The 24281-nt window shown below is 48.3% G+C and overlaps 1 protein-coding gene across 1 annotated transcript in view; it reads left to right on the top strand.

The window, feature by feature from the left end:
• Positions 1 to 24281, top strand: part of MTOR (mechanistic target of rapamycin kinase) — a gene marked incomplete at both ends in the record, with an annotated part of 135011 nt that overhangs the window by 34325 nt on the left and 76405 nt on the right. The window contains 9 exons of the mRNA XM_080691283.1: positions 2214 to 2300; positions 5391 to 5558; positions 6169 to 6281; positions 6826 to 6988; positions 7929 to 8021; positions 8803 to 8949; positions 12814 to 12956; positions 17378 to 17540; positions 17652 to 17797. Of these exons, the coding sequence (XP_080547409.1) occupies positions 2214 to 2300; positions 5391 to 5558; positions 6169 to 6281; positions 6826 to 6988; positions 7929 to 8021; positions 8803 to 8949; positions 12814 to 12956; positions 17378 to 17540; positions 17652 to 17797 (1223 nt within the window). The remainder of the gene's footprint in view (positions 1 to 2213; positions 2301 to 5390; positions 5559 to 6168; positions 6282 to 6825; positions 6989 to 7928; positions 8022 to 8802; positions 8950 to 12813; positions 12957 to 17377; positions 17541 to 17651; positions 17798 to 24281) is intronic.

Genomic DNA, 24281 nt, shown 5'->3' with positions numbered 1-24281 from the left:
GTACTTTCCGTTTAATAATGCTTCCATATATAAAGTCCTGGGTGGGTCTGTTCCTGTTCTCTTCTGAGCCGCGTGTGTGGCCCACTTCCTGTGTGTTTTGTAATTTGGGTCTTCATATCATATTCAGCTAGGCTTTTCCTGAAGGAGTACTAGAACAGCTTCTCTGAAGTTACGTCTCTCCAGAAAGGAGTAAATGTGATTTTTGTTTCTGCCAAGTGATTCAGGAGAACTTGAAATTAAGCGCTTGGCTTAAACTTTTCCAGGCCACACAGGTAGTTACACTAAGTCCATATGAGAGTAGGCCTGAAATGATGGCTCACTATTTTATACAATACTTTTTGTTTATCTTTTTATTTATCTTTATTTTATTTTATTGACCTGAGCTTCAAAATATCACTAGGCGTGAAAATAAATGTTTAGTTCTAAATTGACCTTGTTAGTGGAGAGAATTAAAGGCATGGAGAACCATAAAAATTGGGGGGTAGGAGGGCTTAGCATATGATTTAGTATTTAATATTGACATGTAGCATTGTCTGAAGATCATAACAAAATTAAAAATACTACCCTATGAAGATAGCTCTTTAGCCCTCCTGATTCCCAGCGTTAGTTAGTGGATAGCGGTTCTTAAGTTACAGAGTGCCAACCCAAATAGAATCTCTGTATCCAGCCTCGCTGCCATTCGCTTGCTATTTTGGCTCATAATTTCTTAAGAGACACTGCTAATTAATGGACTTAATTGAGGCAGTTAATATAAATGAGCTATAATGCCCATAATCAAGTGTTAACTTTATTTTAGAAAGTAATTGGCAATAAATTAGGGCCAAATAAACAAAATGTACATCTGTAGTTGATTAAAATTTTCATGTTCCTCTTTTTTTTTTTTTTTTTTGCAGTACCGGGGGCGTTCTACCTTAGAGGACGCCCCTAGCCCTATTTTGTATTCTTCATTTTGAAACAGCGTCTCACTGAGTTGCAAAGGGCCTCACTAAGTAGCTGACACTGTCTGCAAACCACGATCCCCCTGTCTTAGCCTCCCAAGTGCTGGGATTACAAGCGTGCGCCACCACGCCCGGCCTCAGGTCTATTATAAAAATGTGTAGTGACTCCAGAAGTCCTTTAATGCTAGCTGATGTTCACTGAGCACTGACAGTGCTGTTCCTATTCAGTGCTTTACGTGTGTTATCACATGTCACACTTACAACATGTCTATGAGAAGCCAGGCTCTGTGACACATACCTGTAACCTCAATACTTGGGAGGCCGAGTCAGGAGGATCGCAGGTTCAAGGCCAGCCTCAGAAACTTAGCAAGACTTTCAGCAACTTAGCAAGACTCTGGTTTCAAAATAAAAAAGGGCTGGGTGGTTGCTGTGGTTTTTTCTTTTTTTTTTTTTTTTTTTTTTTGTGGTACTAGGAATGGAACCCTTCTACCTCCGGGCTACACTCCCAGACCTATTTTATATTTTTATTTGGAAACAGGGTCTCTTAAGCCAGAGAGGCTGGCTTCGAACCTGCGCGATCCTCCTGTCTCAGCCTCCCAAGCGCGGGGTTACAAGTGTGCGCCACCACGCCCGGTGAGGGCTGGGTGTTAAGCCAGGTGTGGTGGCTCATGCTTGTAATCCCAGTGCTTAGGAGGCTGAGACAAGAGGATCACAGGTTCATGGCCAGCCTCAGCTACTAAGTGAGGCCCTCTACAATTTAGAGAGACCCTATCTCCAAATAAAGAATAAGAAAAAAAAGAGCTGGGAGTAGAGCTCAGAGGTAGAATGCCCCTGGGTTCCATCCCCAGTACTACACAAAAGGGGAGGGGGCTGGAAGTGTGTGGCTCAGAGGGAGAATGCCCCGGGGGCTAATCCTCAATACCAAAGTAAAACAACAAAAACAAGGTTATGAGAAAGGTACTGTTACCTCTATTTTTGCATTGAAGAGGTAGGGCACAGAAAAGTCCAATGAAGGTCATAAAGCTTATAAGTGAAAAAGTGGCTCAGAACAGCTGGCCTGGCCCCAGGCCCCTGCCGTGCAGCAAGAGGCTGACCCGGCGTAGAAAGCCCCAGCGCTGTCAGCATCCAGGGTTTTCATCTGTGTCCTTGGAGCATGTTTTACGTGGGGTGGGTGGGAACTGATAACATCCTCTTCTTTACCCATTTCCTTGGAGGGAGGGAGGCCTGGAGCTCTGCGTTCTTCATGGTGCCAACCTGCTGACCGCTGTCTCTCAGTTTCTGTTCCAGCAGCTGGGGATGTTGGTGTCCTTTGTGAAGAGCCACATCAGGCCGTACATGGATGAAATAGTCACCCTCATGAGAGTGAGTAGAAGCTAAGGCTCCGGCCTGCTCATCGTGCGGGTCCAGGGACGCTCAGGAGCAAGTGGGGGTAGCACAGACATCTTCTCATGCGTCCTGGTGCAGCTGTCTAGAAAGTAGAGCGGAGTAGTCCACTGGATTTTGAGGAGGAAGAGGGGCTGCTGCTCCAAGCTCCTGGCTCCAGGTACAAGAGGATGGGTGTGAAGTTTGAGGAGGAATCCTCAAGTAATTGTTCTGCCAGCGGTTTTCTTTTTTTTCTTCTTCTTCAGTACTGGGGTGGAACCCAGGGGCCTTCTACCTCCGAGATACACCCCCAGTCCTATTTTTTATTCTTTATTTTGAAACAGTCTCACTAAGTTGCAGAGGGCCTCACTGAGTAGTTGAGGCTGGCTACGAACCGCGATCCTCCTGTCTCAGCCTCCCAAATGCTAGGATTACAAGCGTGCACCACCACACCTTGCTTGCCCGAGATATTCTTGAGTTATTTGCCTCATACACGACAAAGCAATTTCACTTTAATTTCACAACAGTGCTTTTCTATTCTCACAAAGCCCTCTGCCTTACTGCCCATAAAACCATGCCGAAAGGGAGTGCTGGGACCTGGGTTTGCCCAGGACAGCTCAGGACCAGTCTCCTGTCTGGCACTGCGGAACAAGGTGAAGCTTTGCCCTCTGCCTCCAGGTCGTGACTGTCGCCCTCTGCCCGCGGTGGCACAGAGCAGGGCTGGGCCAGGACGTATAACACGCAGTCAGCAGGCACCGGGAGAGGCCCACTCGTTGCAGTGTCACTTTTTTCTACTGCTCCGTGTAATTGAGATGTCTCTGTTGGGAAGGTTGCTTTGCAGACGTGACTGTGTCCTCAGAGTTGGTCATGATTTCTCTTCTCCCCCCGGCCCCAACCTTTATCGCTGGCTCGAGGACTCTGTAGGGCCAAATCAGAACGGCCAGCTTCCCAAGTGGAGCTGGCCAGCGCCTGGCTCTCAGCACTGAATACTCCTACATGTATAAGTCATTAAAAGCCACTCGGTTCCCTCCTACCACAGAGACCTCTGCAAGGACGATTTAGGCTGAAGGATAAAAAGCCCAGTGGATGGTCTTGGGGGAAGAGAGAGAGGAAAGCAGTGTACTCATGGTAGGACTGAAGTGGCCTTTGATCACTCCCCCATGACACATGAGCAGAACACAGGGATCTGAGAAGGAGCCTCATACCTGCCAAGCACAGCTTCCGTTCTGTCCCAGATGGAGGAGGTGCAGCGGGGCTCCCCCTTGGCTGTTGATCCGGGCATTTTAATGAGCTCCCCCGAGCCCAGGCAGGAAGAGACGATCCTGTGAACATGATCCAGCCAGCATCCCAGGCAGGCTGCTGGCCTCGGAGCGGAGCCCTGTGAGGAGCCCGGGGTGATGCAGATGGGGGTGGGTGGCTTTCTCTGAAGACGGCTGAGTGGATCCCGGGAATGGACAGCTCCCTACTGAGGGGCCTGAAGAGCTGCGGTGTTTCTTTGCCAGTGATTTTTATCTAAAGTGAATGAAGATTTTTTAGAGAGAATACTTCTAGCAGAGAGAACGTTTTACCGGCCTCTTCTAGTTTGCTTTGTATTTTCTAAATTGTTAATGTTTTTAAATTATTTGAAGATAAAAATACTAAGCCAGGCAGGCATAGTGATGCACCAGGTAATCCAAATACTTGGTAGGCTGAGACAGGAGGATTGCAGGTTTGAGACCACCCTTAGAAACTTAGCGAGACTCAGCAGTCTACCAGGTCTCTGTTTTAAAACAAAAACACTAAAAAAGGGGTGATGGTGTAGTTTGGAGGTAGAATGCCCCTGAGTTCACTCTCCAGTACAATAAATAAACAAACTTTATCCTCCTATACAGCCTTTCACCTAAGAAGTTCCTCTTGTTTTTATTGACTTCCATTCTGATTACTTAGGGACCCCAAGAGCATTAGTATTCGTGTGTTTCTGTCATTGTGAGGTTTCTGTTATTATGTCTCCTGCTCTGGAGGCGTAAAGAAGGCAGCAGGCCCATGTCTATTTTTAGTTGATTTAAAATGACAGCTCTTGCCGGGCATGGTGGCGCACGCTTGTAATCCCTGCGCTTGGGAGGCTGAGACAGGAGGATCGCACAGGTTCGAAGCCAGCCTCAGCTACTTAGTGAGGCTCTCAGCAACTTAGTGAGACCCTGTTTCCAAATAAAATATTAAAAAGGTCTGGGAGTATAGCCCGGAGGTAGAAAAGCGCCTGGGTTCCACCCCTAGTACCACAAAAAAATAAAATAAATTAAAAATAAATAAATAAAAATAAAATGACAGCTCTTCTTGGGCAACAGAGGCTTAGGCCATTTTGCCAGGCAGTTCCAAGGCAGGGTCTGCAGCATACTGAACAGATCTTTATTTTAGTAACTTCTGTGGATTACAGTTACATAGTTGTAAAAAGTACTCATTTTGTGGCACCGTGCAAGCTTGGTGGATAAATTTCGAGGGACAGATGTCAGATGCTATCTAGCAAAATATAAATCCGGAAAGGTTGATAACACTGGCGTTGCACTCTGGTAGAGATCAGGTCATACCAAAATGAAGTGTCCACCCCGTGCCACTGCAGAGCTCTTCTGTTTTTCTGTAGACTTGTATTTGAGTGGGTAGGATATCCATCCCAGCTGCTCTGGCGGATTCTGGGGATACAGCAGTGGATCCGTTCCTTGCCCTTACAGAGCCTGCAGGCTAGGAGAGAGATGGTGCAAAGCAGTCTAAGTATTACAGGTGCTGGGACGTATTACACAGCTGGGAAGAAGTAGAAACGGGCCCAAGTGGACGAGGGCAGGAGACCAGGAGGGCCTTCAAAGAAGTGAGGCTTGAACCCAGGATGGACAGGCAGACAGGCTTAGCCAGCAAGAAGCGCATCCTAGGCAGAGGACACAGCGGGAGCGCGGCGCTCGGGGAAGGCAGCTCAGGCTCTCAGCTGGGCCCGGTGAGGAGGCGGGAGGGTGCGAGGCCGGCCGAGCTCCTGCACGTCGCTTCTCCGTGGCCACCTGGCTTCCTCGTTTCACACTCCAGCGGAGCGGCGCTGACTCTCCTTCTGTTGCTTCCCCGTTGTAGGAGTTCTGGGTCATGAACACGTCCATCCAGAGCACCATCATCCTTCTCATGGAGCAGATCGTGGTAGCTCTCGGCGGGGAGTTCAAGCTCTACCTGCCGCAGCTGATTCCACACATGCTGCGCGTGTTCATGCAAGACAACAGCCCAGGCCGCGTGGTCTCCATCAAGGTGAGCGCCGGGGCCGTGCTGGGCGGCGAGCTGATGTGCGCGCACAGCACCGAGTTCCAGGGACGCCACAGCTGACGTGGTGCTTGCAGCCGGCACTTCATAGAGCGCTTACAGTTTTGTGTGCTTTCGTACTGGGGATTGAATCCTGAGGTGTTCTACCTCTGAGCTATTCCTGCAGCCATTTTTAAAACGGGGTCTCACTAGGTTGCTGAGAATCTCATTAAGTTGCTAGGCTGTCTTCAAACCTGCAGTCCTCCTGTCTCAGCCTCCCAAGTGTTGAGTTTGCAGGTGTGTGCCATTGTACCTGTTTGCAATTCCTCTTGATTATCCTCATGTTTTGTGTCCTTTACTGGGTAAATTATTATTCCGGGTAAAGGTTTTGTCTCAGCTCACTTTTCTCTAATATCCCACACTGATTGCTGATCAGCTGACATAAGCACAGAGAAATCAAAGCCATAAGTGGGCAGATGGAGGGGAGGAGGCGCCGGGGAGTGCAGTTCAAGCCACTTGTGCCCCGTGCAGCGGCCCCTGGGATGCCGGGTCACCCACCGCTGCCCTGACCGCGACCGTGGTGCCTGACGCCTGCCGGTCCTTCTCGTCCCCTTGACAGCTGCTAGCGGCAATCCAGCTGTTCGGGGCCAACCTGGACGACTATCTGCACTTGCTGTTGCCACCAATCGTGAAGCTGTTTGACGCGCCTGAGGTTCCTCTACCGTCTCGAAAGTGAGCGCCTGCCCTTGGGCACCAGTTATATTAGGCTTTGGGTTTTGTTGAAAACCATCCTTTTCTCAGGTTCCCAGGCTTTCTTCCTTTCTTACCCCATCCTTCTTTTTTGTTATTTCAATTCTTATTACTTTATTTTTCTTTTTTTGGTACTGGGGATTAAATTCCGATTCTTTCCACCTATGAGTTATATCCACAGGCCTTTCATTTCTTATTTAGAAACAGGGTCTCACTATGTTGCTGAGAGCCTCACTAATTAGCTGAGGCTGGCTTTGAACCTGTGATCCTCCTGTCTCAGCCTCCCAGGTACTGGGATTACAGGCATGCACCACCATGCTCAGTTCAACCCCCATTATTTTAGTCCAGAAATATCCCAGATTTATGGAAATCTTAACTGTCCCCATCGCACTGGAGTGTACACTGTGTGCACACCAGCACAGTACCTCAGAAGCCGCCCCTTGAGATCTGACAGTTCAGGCAGCCCTCAGGCTCTTCTCTTCCCTGAATCGTGTGTGGTGATCCCTGTACATCACAATCGCTGTAGGGCAGCGTTGGAGACGGTGGACCGCCTGACGGAGTCCCTGGATTTCACTGACTATGCCTCCCGGATCATTCACCCGATTGTGCGAACGCTGGACCAGAGCCCAGAGCTGCGCTCCACCGCCATGGACACGTTGGCTTCACTTGTCTTTCAGCTGGGCAAGAAGGTAGGGCAGGAGTCCTGAACACACCCGTGCTCTTCCCCCTCGTTCCAGAAGAGGATGTTTCTCCATTTGGCAGTTGATGGGTCTCAACCACCAATGGAAAAGATGGAATTTTTTGGTTTTCTTTTCTTCCTTTGTTCAGCAAGTATTTATTGAGTCACCTGTGTGGGCTAAGTACTTGTATGAAAATAACGCAGTAAGTAAAGTCCTTGCTCTCCCGACACTTACGTTGCAATGAAGGGAAGCAAGCCAACCCCTTCGGTCCAGTCAGCGGTGATGGGTGCAAGTCAGAGAAAATGCTGCGCATTCAGGGTAGATGGGAAGAGCTGACCGAGACCTAAAACAGTAAGAGCCAACTGCAGACAGGCGCAGCAAGCGCACGGGCTGACACAGGCGCGCAGAGTTCTAAGCACACACAGCCAGAGATCGGCGTGCCCTCAGGAGCGGGCCGTGCGTCTGTTTAGGGGCAAGCGTATCTGCATCTGCATGGGAACTTGTCAGGAAAACAGACTCAGGCCTCACCCCGAGCCTGCTGGGTCGGAGCCAGGGTGTGGTACCCAGCAGTCTGTTTCCATGAGCCCCTGGTAATGCCGCTGCCCGCTTTTACTCTGAGCAAGAGTGGACGTCTTTGGGAGGATTTTGAACACAAGAAATATATGACTGACTTAATATTTTGACATGATTACTCCCAATGCCGTGTGGAAAATAGGCTGTGGGCAAGGTGGAGGCAGAACCCCGGGAGAGGCCGTTTCAGGAGACCACGTGGAAGATGATGGGGAGTTGGGCTGGGGTTATAGCCAGGGGGCCAAAAGGGGTTCTCCAGGATACCACAGCAGAGCTGGCCAGACGCCTCGAGGAGACAGCTCTCCTACAGTTGCACAGCACCCCTTTCTTTCCACTCTCCAAAGTAATGGCTTCTGACCTCTTGCCCCTCCTGCCATAGTACCAGATTTTCATTCCAATGGTGAATAAGGTCCTGGTGCGACACCGAATCAACCACCAGCGCTACGATGTGCTCATCTGCAGGATCGTCAAGGTGAGCGCCCGTCCTACTCCTGCCTTCCTAGTACTCAGAGCGCCTCCGCTGACTCTCCTTGGTATCTGGTCCTCTTAGCTGAGGAGTGTGTCTAGCGTTTCAGCTCTGAACTAGGATCGGTAAGGACAGTAACACAGTTTCCCCACGGGCAGGCTGCGTGCTCTCTGTTGCAGATGCTTGGCTCCACCGTCGCAGCCTGAAAGCATCTGTATGCAACCCAAGCCTGACTGTAATCTCGGACCCCAGATTTTGATTCTCATATAATCTTCATGTATGCAAAATATTAATCCTCTTTGGACTTTATCTTTCCAATAACTTGATATTATAAAACCATTTTTTGGTTTTAGTGTAAAATAGTGTAGAAACCATTTGTAGCGCCGGACATTTAATCCTTGTATTTGGGAAGCTGAGACAGGAGGATCTCGGGTTCTTGGCTAGCTTCAGCTACTTAGGGAGGCCCTCTGCAACTTAGTTAAACTCTGTTTCAAACTAAAATAAAAAATTGGAGTGGGCGTAGCTTGGAGATCCCCAGTAGCACAGAACAAAGCATCTTGTGGCTCTTGGCGGCAGGCTGACGGCAGCCTTTGCTCTGAACACTTTATCACTGTTTCCTTGCATCTTTGCCAGGTGCATGGTCTCACGTCCATGCCAGTTAGGACATTTTTTACTGCTTGTTGAAACGCTGGCTTTTCCAGCAGGTCTGAATCTCCCAAGGTTTATGCCTGGTTCCTATGCTGGGAGATCCAGTGGAGTTGCCAGTGTTTTCTGTATCTCTCTGCAGGGATATACCCTTGCTGATGAAGAGGAGGATCCTTTGATTTACCAGCACCGAATGCTGAGGAGCGGCCAAGGGGATGCGTTGGCTAGTGGACCGGTAGAAACAGGACCTATGAAGAAACTGCACGTCAGCACCATCAACCTCCAAAAGGCAGGTCCAGGCCTCCAGCGGGCATGGGAAGGGCGGCTCTATCCTCTCATTCAGAACTCCAGCTCTTGCTCTCTTAACTTTAAGCCAACCAGAAACCAGCCCCAGCATTTTTCTAAAAATTTAGATACCATGAACTTAGGACATTTTGTATTTACAGTGCTTTTCAAACTTCTTGGTTGCATTGGGCTTACCAGATGCTGGGAATTCTGTAAACACGCTTATTCTTGTCAAGTGTGGTGTCTTGTCACACACCTGCGATTCCACTGACTTGGGAGGCTGAAGCAGGTGGATCACAGATTCTAGACCATCCTAGAAAACTAAGCAAGATCCTGTCTCAGAATAAAATTTAAAAATGATTTGGGAGCCGGACATGATGGCACAGGCTTGTAATCCCAGCATTTGGGAGGCTTGAGACCAGAGGATCGTGGTTTGCGGACAGCCTCAGCTACTTAGTGAGGCCCTCCGCAATTTAGTGAGACCTGTTTTGAAATAAAGAATAAAAAATAGGGCAGGGGTATAGCTCAGAGGTTGAATGCCCCTGGGTTCCATCCCAGACCTGCAAAAATTAATAATAATAATAATAAAATAGTAATAATAATAATAATAATAATAATAATGATTAATAATAATAGGGAGCCAGGCGTGGTAATCTCAGTAGTTGGGATACAGAATTGCAGGTTCATGGCCAGCCTCAGCTACTTAGTGAGGTGCTCTGCTATTTAGTAAGACCCTGTTTTGAAATAAAGAATAAAAATAGGGCTGGGTGTACCTTGGAGGTAGAATAGGTGTATAGCATGGAGGTAGAATGCCCCTGGGTTCAATCTTCAGTTTCACCAAAAAAAAAAAAAAAGGGAGGGGTGGGAGGATTGGGGACGTAGCTCGATAGGAGAGTGTTTGCCTAGCGTGCGTAAGGCTCTGGTTTCCATCCCTGATATCACAGGGTTGGAAAAGGTTACTCTACCGCAGGCATTCTGTGGTTGGAGCTGATATTCTACGGCCCTGATAAGCTCCCAGGGAATATGCTGGTGCTTTGAGATCTTTGCAAGTAAGTACTAAATTGTCTGCTGACCAAAGCCAAGGAAATGTCCAGCCTTTGACTCTGGGTGCCAACAGCCATCCACCTAGAAACAAGCAGTTTCAAAGCATTTCTGGTGGGTCTGAGCAGAATAATCATTAGTTACTTAACCGGCTTTTAAGAAATACAACAGCTTGCTTATTTTCCACAGTTAGTGACACTGGAGACTGTAAGCAACTCTTAGTTTGGATCTCAACATACTATTCTTCATTTATTAACAGCCAACTCACAGCAGCTATATTCCATTTGTAGCCACAGAGGTACAACCCTGGGCAGGCTGTGTCCCAGCTGCCGCGTTGTCTTCCCTTGGCTGAGCCTAGGAAGGTTAGAACGTGCTCCTACGTGTGTGTGTTCACACCCGGCCTCGGAGCGCTGGAGCTTTTGCTGACAAGAGTATCGAAAGCTTTATCCTCGTGGACAGTGTCCAGTGACCCTGCTAAAGAAATGCTTGCTGCTGGGTGTGGTGGCGCACGCTTATAATCCCAATACTTAGGAGACCGAGACAGGAGGATTGCAGGTTCGAAGCCAGCCTTAGCAACTTAGTGAGACTCAGCAGCCTAGTAAGACCCTGTCTCCAAAGTAGATTTTTTTTTTTTTTTTTGGTGGTACTGGAGACTACACTTCCAGACCTATTTTCTATTTTATTTGGAAACGGGGTCTCACTAGGTTGCTGAGAGCCTCACTAAGTAGCTGAGGCTGGCTTCGAACCTGTGCGATCCTCCTCTCTCAGCCTCCCAAGCGCGGGGATTACAAGCGTGCGCCACCACGCCTGGCTCAAATAAGGTATTTTAAAAATTGGGCTGTGGATGTAGCTTGGAGGTAGAATGCCTCCGGGTTCAATCTCCAGTACTAAAAAAAAAGTGCTTGCTGATGTAAGAAGGAAATGGCCAGGTGTCCCTGGTCAGGGAGGTGCTGCTTTCCCCCTAGGGATTTCCTAGCTGCTAGTCTGAGTCTTCAGGGAAAGAAGGGGTCGTCAGTCAGTGGCATTCCCAGGCAGTCAGTGGGCCACCTGCTGACACCTCACACTGAGAGAGGGGAATTAGTCATGCTCCTTGCTTGTGCCCAGATTTTTAAGTGCTATATAACAATGCAGCTATGCACAGACCAGTTATGTGAGTAAGAAACCAGAAATCTATGGACAGAGAGGGACTTGATGTTTCTCTTTCACACAGCAGAACAGTTTCAAAGTCAAGTCTTTAGTGCATGGTCTCACTTTCCTTCTTGTTCAGGGATTACATGGTGTGGTTGGTCAGTGTGATTTCCTGGTTTGGCTCTTGTAATGGCAAAGCTATGGTACGTGCAGGGCACTCTATGCAGGGGCACTCTCTATGCAGGGCACTCTCTATGCAGGGCACTCTCTATGCAGGGTCACTCTCTGTGCAGGGCATTCTCTGTGCAGGGCACTCTCTGTGCAAGGTCACTCTCTGTGCAGGGTCACTCTCTGGCGAGTCCCAGAAGTGGCTGCCAAGCTCCACTTCATCCAGGGAGCAGTGAAGGGAGGAGTAACATGTCTATTCTGCTGGAAAGGTCTTTTTAAAAAATAGTTTAAGCCAGGCGTGATGGCACACGCTTGTAATCTCAGTACTTGGGAGGCTGAGACAAGAGGATCACAGGTTCGCGGCCAGCTTCAGCTACTTCGTGAGGCCCTCCCCAACCTAGTGAGATCCTGTTTCAAAACAGAATAAGAAATAGGGCAGAGGGTGTAGCTTGGAGGTAGAATGCCCCTGGGTTCAATCCCTAGTACCGCAAAAAAGAAAAAGGAAAAATAAAAAAGTTTAGAAACAAATTAGAGATTTAGCAGTTAGACCAATTCAGATAGCTGTCATTCTGATAGAGGCAGGGTTTTTGCTCCTCTGTTCTGGCCCTTTAGATACACTGTCCTTACAAGGGGAAGCCTGCCACTCAGATGCAGCACACAGTAATTTTCCCAGGGTGTTGCAGCTGCTGAGTGGCAGGGCCAGGGTTGTTTTGTTTCAATATCCAGAGAAATAGGCACTAACACCCAGCTGTGATAAGCATTTAAAATCACAAATTTCCTACATTTGTTAATGTAGATCCTTAAGGCACCCTGTGAAAGTGGAACGATAGCATCTTCATTTTACAGATGAGGGAGCCGAGGCTCAGGGACGCGGGTAACCTGCTGAGGAGGTTATGTAACTGGGATCTGCCCTCCAGCCGCTGAATTCCAGAGTGTGCTTCTCCCCTGACACTGCACTGCCCGCCCCACCCAGCCTGCTCTTTCCATCCACCTGCCTGAGCTGCCCTGGAGTTCAGGGTTCTGAGGAAAGTTGGAGAGGATAAACTGAGAGTAGAAATTAAGTCTGTCAGCGCCATTCTTGTTCCTTTGAGCTCACTGCTCGCCTGAGTGTGAGATGATTCGGGTTGAGTCTGACCATTTTCATCCTCCCCCGTCACTCCTCGGTGTCAGGCGAGCTGGTGTCTGGCCCGTGCACAGTACCCAGCTGCCGTCGCACACGGCTGGAGGCCGGTAGGCTTTGTGGAGTCACCCTCAGCATGGCGGTCCCCATCCATCCTGGTTCTTCAGCGCGTTCTGCTTTATCGAGATGTAAAACAGGCCTTTCCTGTAGTGCGGCATCTTCCAGAGCTTGCTGCTTCTCCTTTGTGCCTTTTAATTAAATATGGGTCTATTGTATTTGTGCTCGGTGGAATTTTATCATGAGAAATATAATTTTGTAAATCAAAGGAGTAGGGTAGCCATTAAGTACACGAGGGCTCTTTGTAGTTGGCTCTTGAAGCTGACGTTTCTCTTGTCCCCTGTGGGGTCGCAGGCCTGGGGAGCTGCTCGGAGGGTCTCCAAAGATGACTGGCTGGAATGGCTGCGCCGGCTAAGCCTGGAGCTGCTGAAGGACTCCTCCTCGCCCTCCCTGCGCTCCTGCTGGGCCCTGGCACAGGCCTACAACCCGATGGCCAGGTATGGCGGCGTGTCCGGCTCCCTCCGCGGGCCTTCGCACTCAGTAGAGGATGCACACAGAGAAATGATCTATGTGAAGTAGGGTTTGCTAGAGGCAATATGAAAGGGCTGGTGTTTTTAAGTTCGCTAACTGTGGAACAGAGAAAGAAAGAAAAAAGAAAGTCGAACAAGTTCATATTACAGGAAAAGCATCCATCCTAACCTTGCTAGTAAAAAGAAATAAGTTTCTTCTTTAGTACGTTTAGGCCCAAACTTTTAATCACAAAGTTATTTGCAGCTCTAGAAGCAACTGTGTAATCGTTGAATAGAATCTATTTCCAAAACTAATGATATTCTAATTCTTTATCGCTGCATTATAAATACTACAAAACCCAGTGGTCTAAACAGCCTTTGGGGTGTAGGCCAGCTGTAGAGCCCTTGCCAAGCACGCCAGACACCCTGGGCTCAACGCTCAGCACTGAAAGAAAAAATGGTTTTATAGCAATATGGTAGGCATGGTGGTACAGGCCTGTGATTCTGGCCACTTGGGAGGTAAGGCAAGAAGATCGTGAGTTTGAGGCCAGCCTGGACAGCATAGTGAGACCTTGTTTCAAAAAAAACTCCAGTCAAAGCTAGGTATGGTGGCGCACGCTTGTAATCCCAGGACTTGGGAAGTCAAGACGGGAAGATCACAGTTCACGGCCAGCCTTAGCTATTTAGTGAAGCCCTCTGCAACTTAGTGAGACCCTGTTTTAAAATACGAAATAAAAAATTGGGCTGGGAGTGTAGCTTGAAAGTAGAATGCCCCTGGGTTCCATCCCCAGCACCACAAAACAAAAACAAAAACAAAAAAACTTCCATTTATTTCGCTCATGAATCTTCAGTGTGGAAGGACTTGTAGGGACAGCTTGCTTCTGCTGCACATGGTGTCATGTCAGCAAGGGAGGTTTAACTGGCGCTCAAGGATCCACTTTGCTTTATGGCTGGCAGATCAAGGCTATCACCCTGGAACTCCACTGTGGCAGAGGGCCCAGGATTCTCTCCACATGGCTCAGTCACTCCTTGGACTTTCCTCAAAATGTATGTAGGTTGAAGAGTGCGTTCTCCAGAGAGTCGTGTGGCAGTGCACGGTATTTCTGTGACCCGGCCCCGTAAGCCACAGTGTCGCGTCTGCCTGCTGGCGTCACTCAAGGCCGTCACCAAGGCCGACTCGAGCTCAGGGAGTGGACACAGGGCCACCAGCTCTTGCTAAGGGAGTAATAAGATCGTAGACGAGCAGAAGGAACGGAAGATACTGCTGCAAGCATTTTTGGAAGATATAATTTTCCAGGAAGATTTTTTATTTTTGTGGTGCTGTGGATTGAAGCCAGGTCCTTGTGCATGCTAAGCACACTATCGCTGAGCGATATATTCAGCACCTCTAACACTTGGCCCGCTGTGCATTGGACATGTGGTACGTGGCAGTGAGTGTATCAGGTTCTCGTCACAGAGGCACTGCGCTGGTGTGAGTGAAGATCCTGCCGCGCAGGTAGCACACTTCCAACATGCAGAATTGCACTCGCCAAGATTGGCTTCTCTGAGCTGTAATATTGTGCAGGGGAAATACCATCTTTAATTGTGAATCTTAAATAGCTATTCAGTTTATAAAAATTTATTGTGTGTGTGTGGTATTAGGGATCAAACCCAGGGAGGGCCTCGTGCATGATCTGTACCACTGAGGTACACCACCGTCCCTGGTTTATAAAATTCTTTTTTTTTTTTTTTTTTTTTTTGCGGGTTTGGGATGGAACCCAGGGGCATTTGACCTCCGAGCTACACCCCCTGCCCTATTTTTTATTCTTTATTTTGAAACAGGGTCTCACTAAGTTGCGGAGGGCCTCACTAAGTAGCTGAGGCTGTCCGCGAACCGCGAGCCTCCGGTCTCGGCCTCCCAAATGCTGGGATTATAAGCGTGCGCCACCACGCCCGGTGATAAAAATTCTTAATGCATATGAAAAATTTATAATGTAATGTAAAAGACTAAGATGAAATACAAAATGCATAAATTTGTAACTTCAACTATTCATATATATGCATGAATAAAGATTAGGAAGTAATATAGCAATAGTTAACTCTAAGTAAGGTGGTTTAAGGCGTGATTATTTCTTTGTTATTCTCCTTATTTTCTAGTCTTCTGCATTAGATATTTATTGTTTATAATGAGGCATAAAGTGGTGACAAGCAGCCTTTCTCATTAGCAAAAGGCAAGAGGGAAGGCATTTCATCTCACTCTTATTAACACAGCTGTTTTGCTGGATGTATTTAGCAGTAGTCATGGTCCCTGAGACTATGGCTTTGATGTCATGATTTGGTTCTTCTAATTTTATTCCAAGTGTTTTTTAGTACTTTTTAAAATAGTTATGGCCGGTCGTGGTGGTGCACGCTTGTAATCCCCATGCTTGGGGGGCTGAGACAGGAGGGCGGTGCAGGTTTGAAGCCAGCCTCTCTGGCTTAAGAGACCCTGTTTCCAAATAAAATATAAAATAGGTCTGAGAGTATAGCCCGGAGGTAGAAGGGTTCCATTCCCAGTACAAAAAAAAAGTTACTAGCCCGGTACAATGGGCATGCCCGTAACACCAGTACTTGGCAGGCTGAGACAGGACCCAAGCCAGCCCCAGCAACCTAGCAAGGCCTTATTTCCAAATAAGAAATAAAAGCAGGCCGGGGTACAGCTTGGAGGTAGAATGCCTGTGGGTTCAATCCCCAGTACCACACAGAAAAAGTTCTCAAGGTGGGCATAGTGGGACACACCTCCAGGGCAGCCTCAGCAAGTCATGGGACTCTCAGCAACCTAGCAAGACCCCGTTTCAAAATTAAAAAAGAAAAAAGCCGGGCGTGGTGGCGCACGCTTGTAATCCCAGCATTTGGGAGGCTGAGACCGGAGGATCACGGTTCACAGACAGCCTCAGCTACTTAGTGAGGCCCTCTGCAACTTAGTGAGACCCTGTTTCAAAATAAAGAATAAAAAATAGGGCAGGGGTGTAGTGCCCCCCCCCAAAAAAAACACAGTAGGGTTGGGGGCTAACTTGTAACTTAGTGGTAGGATGCCCCCTAGGTTCAATCCTCAGTACCACAAAACAAACAAACAAACAGTTTCTAGGACTTTGCTGTTTTTCTGGTTTGTAGGTTGCTTATGCTCAGTTGACACACTGTATCCCTCTCCTACCCAAGTCACCTCTGAGTGGTGTTGTACAGAAGAGGCATATGGTAAAGACACATGTATGTATATTTGCTTAGTCCCAAATATGTTCATTTGAGCATGAAGATGGCCTCTGACCTAGATCAGGAATGTTTATTTCTTAATTTATATAGAATTTTTTTTGGTCTTCATATTGTCCTTCAAATTTCAAATTTTGTTTTTTTACATTGGATTCTAAAATTATTCACCTTGGCTTTAGCTATTTAATATACAACGGAAAGTAGATTACATTCTTTTTTTGGTGGTATTGGGGTGGAACCCAGAGGCTTTCTACCTCCGGGCTATACTCCCAGACCTATTTTATATTTTGTTTGGAAACAGGTTCTCACTAAGTTGCCGAGAGCCTCACTAAGCAGCCGAGGCTGGCTTCGAACCTGTGCGATCCTCCTGTCTCAGCCTCCCAAGCGCGGGGATGACAAGCGTGCGCCACCACGCCCGGCTTACATTCATTATTTTAACACCCCCTATTCACCAAAAAAATGAGCAGCAAGATTAAAGTGAGAAGCTAGGAATGGCAACCCCTCTGACCATGTGCTGCTGCAGTGATTTCAAGTAGTTGTGCCCGTATTAGAAATGTCACCTCTGATTCCAGATCTCTGTAAGATATTTCTTTATAAGGTACTTAACAAAACATTCAAAAAGGGTTGGGGGTGCTTAGAGGTAGAATGCCTCTGGATTCAATCCCCAGGACTACCAAAAACAAAACAAAACAAAAAAGCAGTAGTTAATAGCCATGTATGGTCATTTAAATTTAAATTTAATTATTTATTTATTTTGGTGGTACTGGGGATGGAACCCAGGGGCTTTTCTACCTCCGGGCTCTACCCCAGACCTATTTTATACTTTATTTGGAAACAGGGTCTCACTAAGTTGCTGAGAGCCTCACTAAGTAGCTGAGGCTGGCTTTGAACCTGTGCGATCTTCCTGTCTCGGCCTCCCAAGCGCGGGGATTACAAGCGTGCGCCACCACACCCAGCAAATTTAATTAAATTTAAAGTTCAGTTCTTCAGTCACACTTGCTTACTGACCAGTGGCTACTATATTGTTCGGGGTGATTTAGACCACTTGTGGTGAGTTCTATCAGAAAACACTGGTATATGTAACCCAAACCAACAATTGTAGAGGCAGGTTGATAGCGTGACTGTAGCACCGGGCCAGGCATGGAGGGCTTTCCGGCATCTTTCTCCATGCCCTGTCTCCTCAGGGATCTCTTCAACGCCGCCTTTGTGTCCTGCTGGTCGGAGCTGAATGAGGACCAGCAGGACGAGCTCATCAGAAGCATTGAGCTGGCCCTCACCTCTCAAGACATCGCCGAGGTCACACAAACCCTCCTCAACTTGGCCGAATTCATGGAGCACAGTGACAAGGTGGGCTCTCCCCTGCCCGCGGCGGGAGGGAGGCGGGGCCGTCCCCAGCCCACTCTTGCTTGTGCCCCGTCTGCCAGGATCCTAAGCTGTGGGCTTCTGCTCTTCCTCCAGGGCCCCCTGCCCCTGAGGGACGACAACGGCATTGTCCTGCTGGGGGAGCGAGCCGCCAAGTGCCGGGCGTATGCCAAAGCCCTGCACTACAAAGAGCTGGAGTTCCAGAAGGGCCCCACCCCCGCCATCCTCGAGTCCCTCATCAGGTAGGCGGTGGGCTCTTACTGGCGCGTCATCTGCAAGGGCCGCTCTCCTCCCGCGGCCCGGAGGCACGAGGAGACTGTGCTGTGTGACATCTGCCTCCACGTCCGGCCAGCACGCTTCAGTGGCGTGTGGTTACAGATGGCTGTCCCTGGTACTCCAGCAATGATCGTCAGGCCCGTGGATCCTCACCACCTGGGTTCACGTTGTTTTCCAGCCTTTGCTTCTTGTCCCAGTGAAATAGTCCAGAAGCAATCCTGTGGCCACAGCAGCCCAGGAAAGATAGATTGGTATCTGGATTAGGCCACGCTCTCTGTGCGGGGCCAGGATGTGCTGGTGCCTGGCTCTTCCTCCTTTGGAGGTCTATGAATATAAAAGACAGTGCAAAGTCTGAGATCCGCTGATATTGTCCCCTGTTTTGGTTATATTTTCTCCTCTCAAAATGGTTTTGTGTCTTCTGGGTATGGAAACAAGAGGTAGTTTAATGTTCTGCTGTTGGGAAATTCCAAGCAGCCTCGAACGTTAACCTCAGCTCCCTGGGAACCGTTCACTTCCCCCAGTGTTTAGCAGAGTGTTAGCTCTGGGCCTAATTATCTTCATGGAAATGCTAACACGGTCAATCGTTTCACTGTAGATCGTTTAGGGAAAATCAGTGGCTAATGACTTCCTCCTGTGGCCGATAGACCCTACTGAGCACGGTGCTTGCTCCATTGGAGCACATAATCAAATAGCCAGGTTCTCCACTAGCTCTGCCTTTGAGCAGACGTGAGAAAGTGTCCCTTTAAATACTCTGACAAGTGAGCCAAAAGGTAGAAATGGAGCCGGGTTTTTGCCCAAATGCTGATTTTGTCTCATATAGGGACAGGTTTTGCTTTTTTGTGTGTGTATGGGGGGGGGGTACTAAGGATGGAACCCAGTGGCATTCTACCTCCAAGCTATACCCCCAGCCCTATGTTTTGTTCTTTATTTTGAAACAGGGTCTCATTGAGTTGTAGAGAGCTTCAGTAAGTAGCTGAGGCTGTCTATGAACCGCGATCCTCCAGTGACACTGAAGCCTGTCACGTGGGATGGCCCGTTTAAAACTGTCCCTAGCCGGGCGTGGTGGGCACGCTTGTCATCCCAGCATTCGGGAGGCTGAGACAGGAGGATCGTGGTTCGTGGATAGCCTTAGCTATTTAGTGAGGCCCTTTAAAACTCAGTGAGACCTTGTTTCAAAATTAGGGCTGGGGGTGTCTCGGAGGTAGAATGCCCCTGGGCTGCAAAAACAAAACAGCTCTATGTGGAGGGAACGCAGGTGCTTGTCAGCCCCTGAGGCCCATCCTGCCAACTCTGCTCAGCTTGCAGCTCCTCCCCCTTCCCGTGGGCTCTATGTTTCCCTAGTTGATCTCTTCCTTTTCTTTTTCTTTGTAGTACTGGGGATTGAACCCAGGGGTGTTCTACCTTTGAGCTACACCCCTGACTTTGAAATAGAGTCTCACTAAGATGCAGAGGGCATCACTATAAATTACTCTAATGGCTGCAAACCTGCAATCCCCCGGTCTCAGCCTCCCAAGGGCTGGGATTATAAGCGCGCACCACCACGCCAGCTCCAGTCACTTTCTTTCTGGTTACCATTTACATCTGATGCTGTGAAACTGCTTTCCCTAAGCACCAGCGTGGTGCTGTGCCGTCATGCTTACCGGGGAAAGTTTTAAGAAGCAACCTTAGGCGAAGCTGCCCTTTCTGTCCCCGTCCCCCTTCCAGAGGTCACACTGCTGGTGCTGTATGGCCGGAGCCACTACTGTGGTTGGGGTGTGACTCTTCAGCCCCAGATTGAACCCCTGCAGGAGAGCTTGTAGCTAAATTCCTGACCCCCCACCCCCAGGCCCAACAAATCACAGACCTCTCACCTATTCTGCCCATTAGTCCACCGTTTCCTACTCTTACCCTCCCTTTACCAGTTTATCCACATATTTATTTTTCTATTTATTCAGTGGTGCTAGGGATTGAACTCAGAGATACTTTACTACTGAGCTATACTCTCAGCCCTTTTTAGTTTTCACGTTGAAATAGGGTCTCACAAAGTTGCGGAGGCTGGCCTGGCACTTGCAATCCTCCCGTCTCAGCCTCCTGAGTACTAGGATCCTCGGCCCATGCCAATGAGCTCAGTGAATTCTTAGAGCTTATTGTAATATCTCTGTTTGCACCATCTGCCTTAGTTTCTTTTTGGAGAAGCCAGGTAGCCCTACACAAAAACATATTTGTATCGCTGCTTCTTATTTTTTGTTTTTGTGTCAAAAACTCTGCTCTGCTGCCAGTATTGTTTTCTTGCTGTAGTTCAGTCGACCTGTTTGCCGACAAATTAAATCCCATACGCAGTTCCCCAAACTTGGCTCACACTGAGACAATATGAGCTCCTCCCGTGTCCTCAGAGCCCGCATCTGTCAGTCAGTATAATTGCTTCTCAGGAGAACCGTGGGTTGAGGAGAGTTGGGTTATTAGGAAACGCACGCACAGGACACGTTTGGGGCTTTTGCTTTTAGCCAGAGCATGAAGTTGGGGTCTGCTGGCACTTCTCTCTATGCAGAGTGGGCAGGATCAGAGCCGAACGCTTTCCCTGCCACCCTCTGATATGTAATCCTCTTTTAAACAATATTTCTGAGCCAGGTGAGGTGGCACACGTGTGTAATGCTGGTACTTGGGAGGCTGAGACTAGAGGATTGCAGGTTCACAGCCAACTTGGTAAGGCTCTCAGCAACCTAGTGAGACCCTGTTTTCAAATAAATAAAATCGGGCTGAAGCGCAGCTCTATAGATTGAGTCATCTATAGAATTAAAAATGAAAGTGGGCCAATGCTCATTATGTTGACACATGGGCCATAGCGTCAGGCTCATCTGTCCGTGTCCCCGCACAGGGCAGTCCTGTGCACCTCCCTCTCACATATCTTAAAGAATCCGGTCAGAACAAAAGGCTCCTTGTCTTCGGGGCAGCACACTGAGCTCTGCCTTGGGTTCCTGGCAGTCTGTCCTGGGTCAGAGAGCGCGCTGGGCCGACTCGCTGGTGTCCTTATCAGCCAGCACTGGGACTGTGCTTGGCACGGTCCTGCTGTCGGCACCCACATCACGGAGGGCGCACCGAGAGGCTCGGTGCCGGCTCCACAGCTCCTCCCCTGCTCCCTCTGTGAAGTTTCCCTCAAAAGGGCAACGGAGACCACAGAGGCAGATTTAAACTAAAAGCCCCAGGGTCTTCAGTTGTGTTGTTCGTAGAAGAGGAGAGAAAATCGTCAGCTGCTTGTGCCGTGGGCGCCTTGCTCTCTCCGCTCGTTTTAAGCCCCTGTTCTTTGAGTCCGCGTCTCTAGAGCATCCCACTCTCCTGCGGGCTTTCTGTGTGGTGTCTGTCCCTCAGGAAGCTGACTCCATAAAGGTGAAGTTAATGTCCAACAAACACCGTAGAAAATATTGAGCTAGCCAGGCGTGGTGCGCACGCTCGTCATCCCAGCACTCGGGAGGCTGAGACCGGAGGATTGTGGTTCGCGGACAGCCTCGGCTACTTAGTGAGGCCCTCCGGAACTCAGTGAGACCCAGTTTCAAAATTAAGAATAAAACAAAGGGCAGGGGGTGTAGCTCTGAGGTCAAATGCCCCTGGGTTCCATCCCCAGACCCGAAAAAAAAAAAAAAAGAAAAGAAAAATACTGAGTGAGAATAATGGCTGGCCTTGTGCTGTCTGCTGCAGAGGGCGGTTCTTTTTGGAAAGGAAGTTGGACTTTCCAGACTTAACATTTCTTATGGTTAAAGAGAATTTTCCTTAGCACTTTCATATGTTTTTTGTTTTAACTTGTCAACAAAGATAGACTTGTAAGTGGGTGCAAGATTAAATCCTCTTTTGCAACCCAGAACTCATTGTTCAGTATGACTTTTGACACATATAAGAAGGAATATTAAAAAAAAGAGAGAGAGAGAATTTTCCTCTCTGGATTTTTAAGGAGAAAGTAGGAGTGCTAGTTTGCAGAGCACCCTGAAAGCAGGTGTCGGCAGGGGCCTCTGTGGAGTTGTCTGAAAGCAGGTGTCAGCAGGGGCCTGCTCTCTGGGCGCTGTCTCTGACTGCTGCCCTTTTTGTCCCTTTCACTTTTTTTTTCTTTCTTTTTTTTTTTTTTTTTTTTGGTGGTACGAGGGAATTGAACCCAGGTAGGTATTCTACCTCTGACCTACACCCCCAGCCCTATTTTAGTCCGTATTTTGAAATGGTCTCACTAAGTTGTGGAGGGCCTCACTAAGTAGCTGAGGCTGGCTGTGAACCTGTGATCCTCCTGCCTCAGCCTCCCGAATGCTGGGATCACAAGCGTGCGCCACCACACCCCGCTGTCCCTTTCCTTTTCTTTTGTGGCTTTCAGCTTTTCTCTTGGTTTCCCTGAATCCTGAAACAAACTCAATATTCTGTGGTCTTCACTTCCTGGTGTGCTTGTTAGAGGTGCTGGGGACTGAACCCCGGGCCCGGCACCTGGCGGTGATCACTCTGTCAGGAACTGAGCTACAGCTCCACCACACCGCCCCTTATTTCATTTCATTTTGAGGCAAGGTCTCACCAGATTGACCAGGCTGACTTTGAACTTGTGACCTCTCTGCTTCCGCCTCCCACGTAACTGGGTTATAAGCACCGCCTTGTCCAGTGCTCTGTGGTTCTTTAACTTGAAACTTTTTGCCATGCTCTAAGTGGTAATGATAAGAATTTTTATTTTTTTTTATTTTTTTTTGGGGGGAGTAATGTTTTATTAAACCATTCTTTTAAATTATATATCCACCTAGAGTCTGTAAACAAATACAGTACACATGGAAGTAAAGCCTGGTAGTTAGAACTCGCTGGAGAGCTCCAGCTCCCGGGCACGGGGCTCCGCACAGCGCCCCCTTCAGGCCGGCGCTGTCAGAGTCTCGAGTTCCCGGGACACCCAGGGGGTGGACTTCACTTTCCAGCTACAGGAGGTGGATGCTAGCAAGGCCACAGGGTAGTTTTTACATTCACAGATTGGCTGAAATTATACAAATTTTCTCTTCTACGTGTCTCTCTCCCTTATCACCATCATTAGTTAACAAGCGTGGATCAGAGGGAAATGACTGCGCAGGCGGTTACAGTAATAAATACCTACCGCTGGCCGAGCATAAATAAACTTAGGGCGGAAGGTACCTTTTCCACAATGTGCGTATTGGATGTCCGAGAGGTACGGTCAGCAGGCTTCAGGAGTAAAGGGGATTTGTAAAGGAAAAAAGAAAAGTACTCGAGTATAAATCCCAGAGTAGATAGGTGAATGCAGCCGAGAGAAAGGACACACAGAAAACCCTCACAGCGCATGATCCCACAGCAGACACAATTTGCTTACAGCCCTTTGTATCTTAAAAAGTAACTTTGTGCCAGGCGTGGGGGCGCACACCTGTAATCCCCGTGCTTGGGAGGCTGAGACAGGAGGATCCGGCAGGTTTGGAGCCAGCCTCAGTTACTGAGGGAGGCTCTCAAACAACCTAGTGAGACCCTGTTTCCAAATAAAATATAAAATAGGTCTGGGAGCATAGCCCAGAGGTAGAAAGCCTCTGGTTTCCACCCCCAGTACCACAAAAAAAGTAACTTTGTTACCTATGTACAAGCTTTATTCTGATTAATTTAATCTAATTTATTTATTTGGTGCTGGAGATTGAGTCCACGGGCATTCTACCTCTGAGCTACATCTCCAGCTCTATTTTATTGTATTTATTTTTTACTGTGAAACAGGGTCTCCCTAAGTTGCCGAGAGCCTTGCTAAGTAGCGGAGGCTGGCCTTGAACCTTTGATCCTCTCGTCTCAGCTTCCCCAGTGCACCCGGCTTATGTACAAACTTTTAAAGACTTTTCAGGAGACTGATAAGAATTTTTAAAGAAAAATCCTCAACTTTTAAGTGTTTGTTGTAGAAGGAAAAGACACTGTGCACATTTAACACACAAACTACAATGTTTTATTTTTACGAAGCAAGATGCTTATGTACAGCATGGACTGTTAACCATAGCGCCGTCTACCTTTCATTTTCTTCAGCTCTTTCTCATAGACAAAATAAAACAGGGAAGCTCTTTGAGCTCATTTCTTAAAAGTGAGTAAAAATAGACTCCCTGTATCAACCATAAGTGCTCGGAGGCTGTTCTCCGAAGCCTCCAGGAAAGGCTGAGCCCACTCCCAGGCCTGGGAGCGGGCGCACGGAGAATCCGGTTGCAAGGTGCAAGCCCCGAGGCTCTGCCGGCCCGGCTCCTCCCAGCCTACCAGCTGCACCATTCCCAGTGTGCAGACTGAGGGTGATTTCACTGCGCTTGGAGATAGAAGCTTCCCTTTCCCACACCCATTTGCTCCTTATGTAATGCTCACGGCCTCTCCTTGGAGAATCAGAATAATACAGTCCCTTTTAGTGAAGGGATTTGCTTTTTACCTTGATGTGTACCTCAGAGAAAATGGAGAAAGTGACCTCACAGTTACACTTTTCCACAGATAAGTTATGTG

The sequence above is a fragment of the Muscardinus avellanarius genome, assembly GCF_963383645.1.
Source record: "Muscardinus avellanarius genome assembly, chromosome: 3".
NCBI lineage: Eukaryota > Metazoa > Chordata > Mammalia > Rodentia > Gliridae > Muscardinus > Muscardinus avellanarius.
This window is presented reverse-complemented; position numbering and strand designations above follow the sequence as displayed.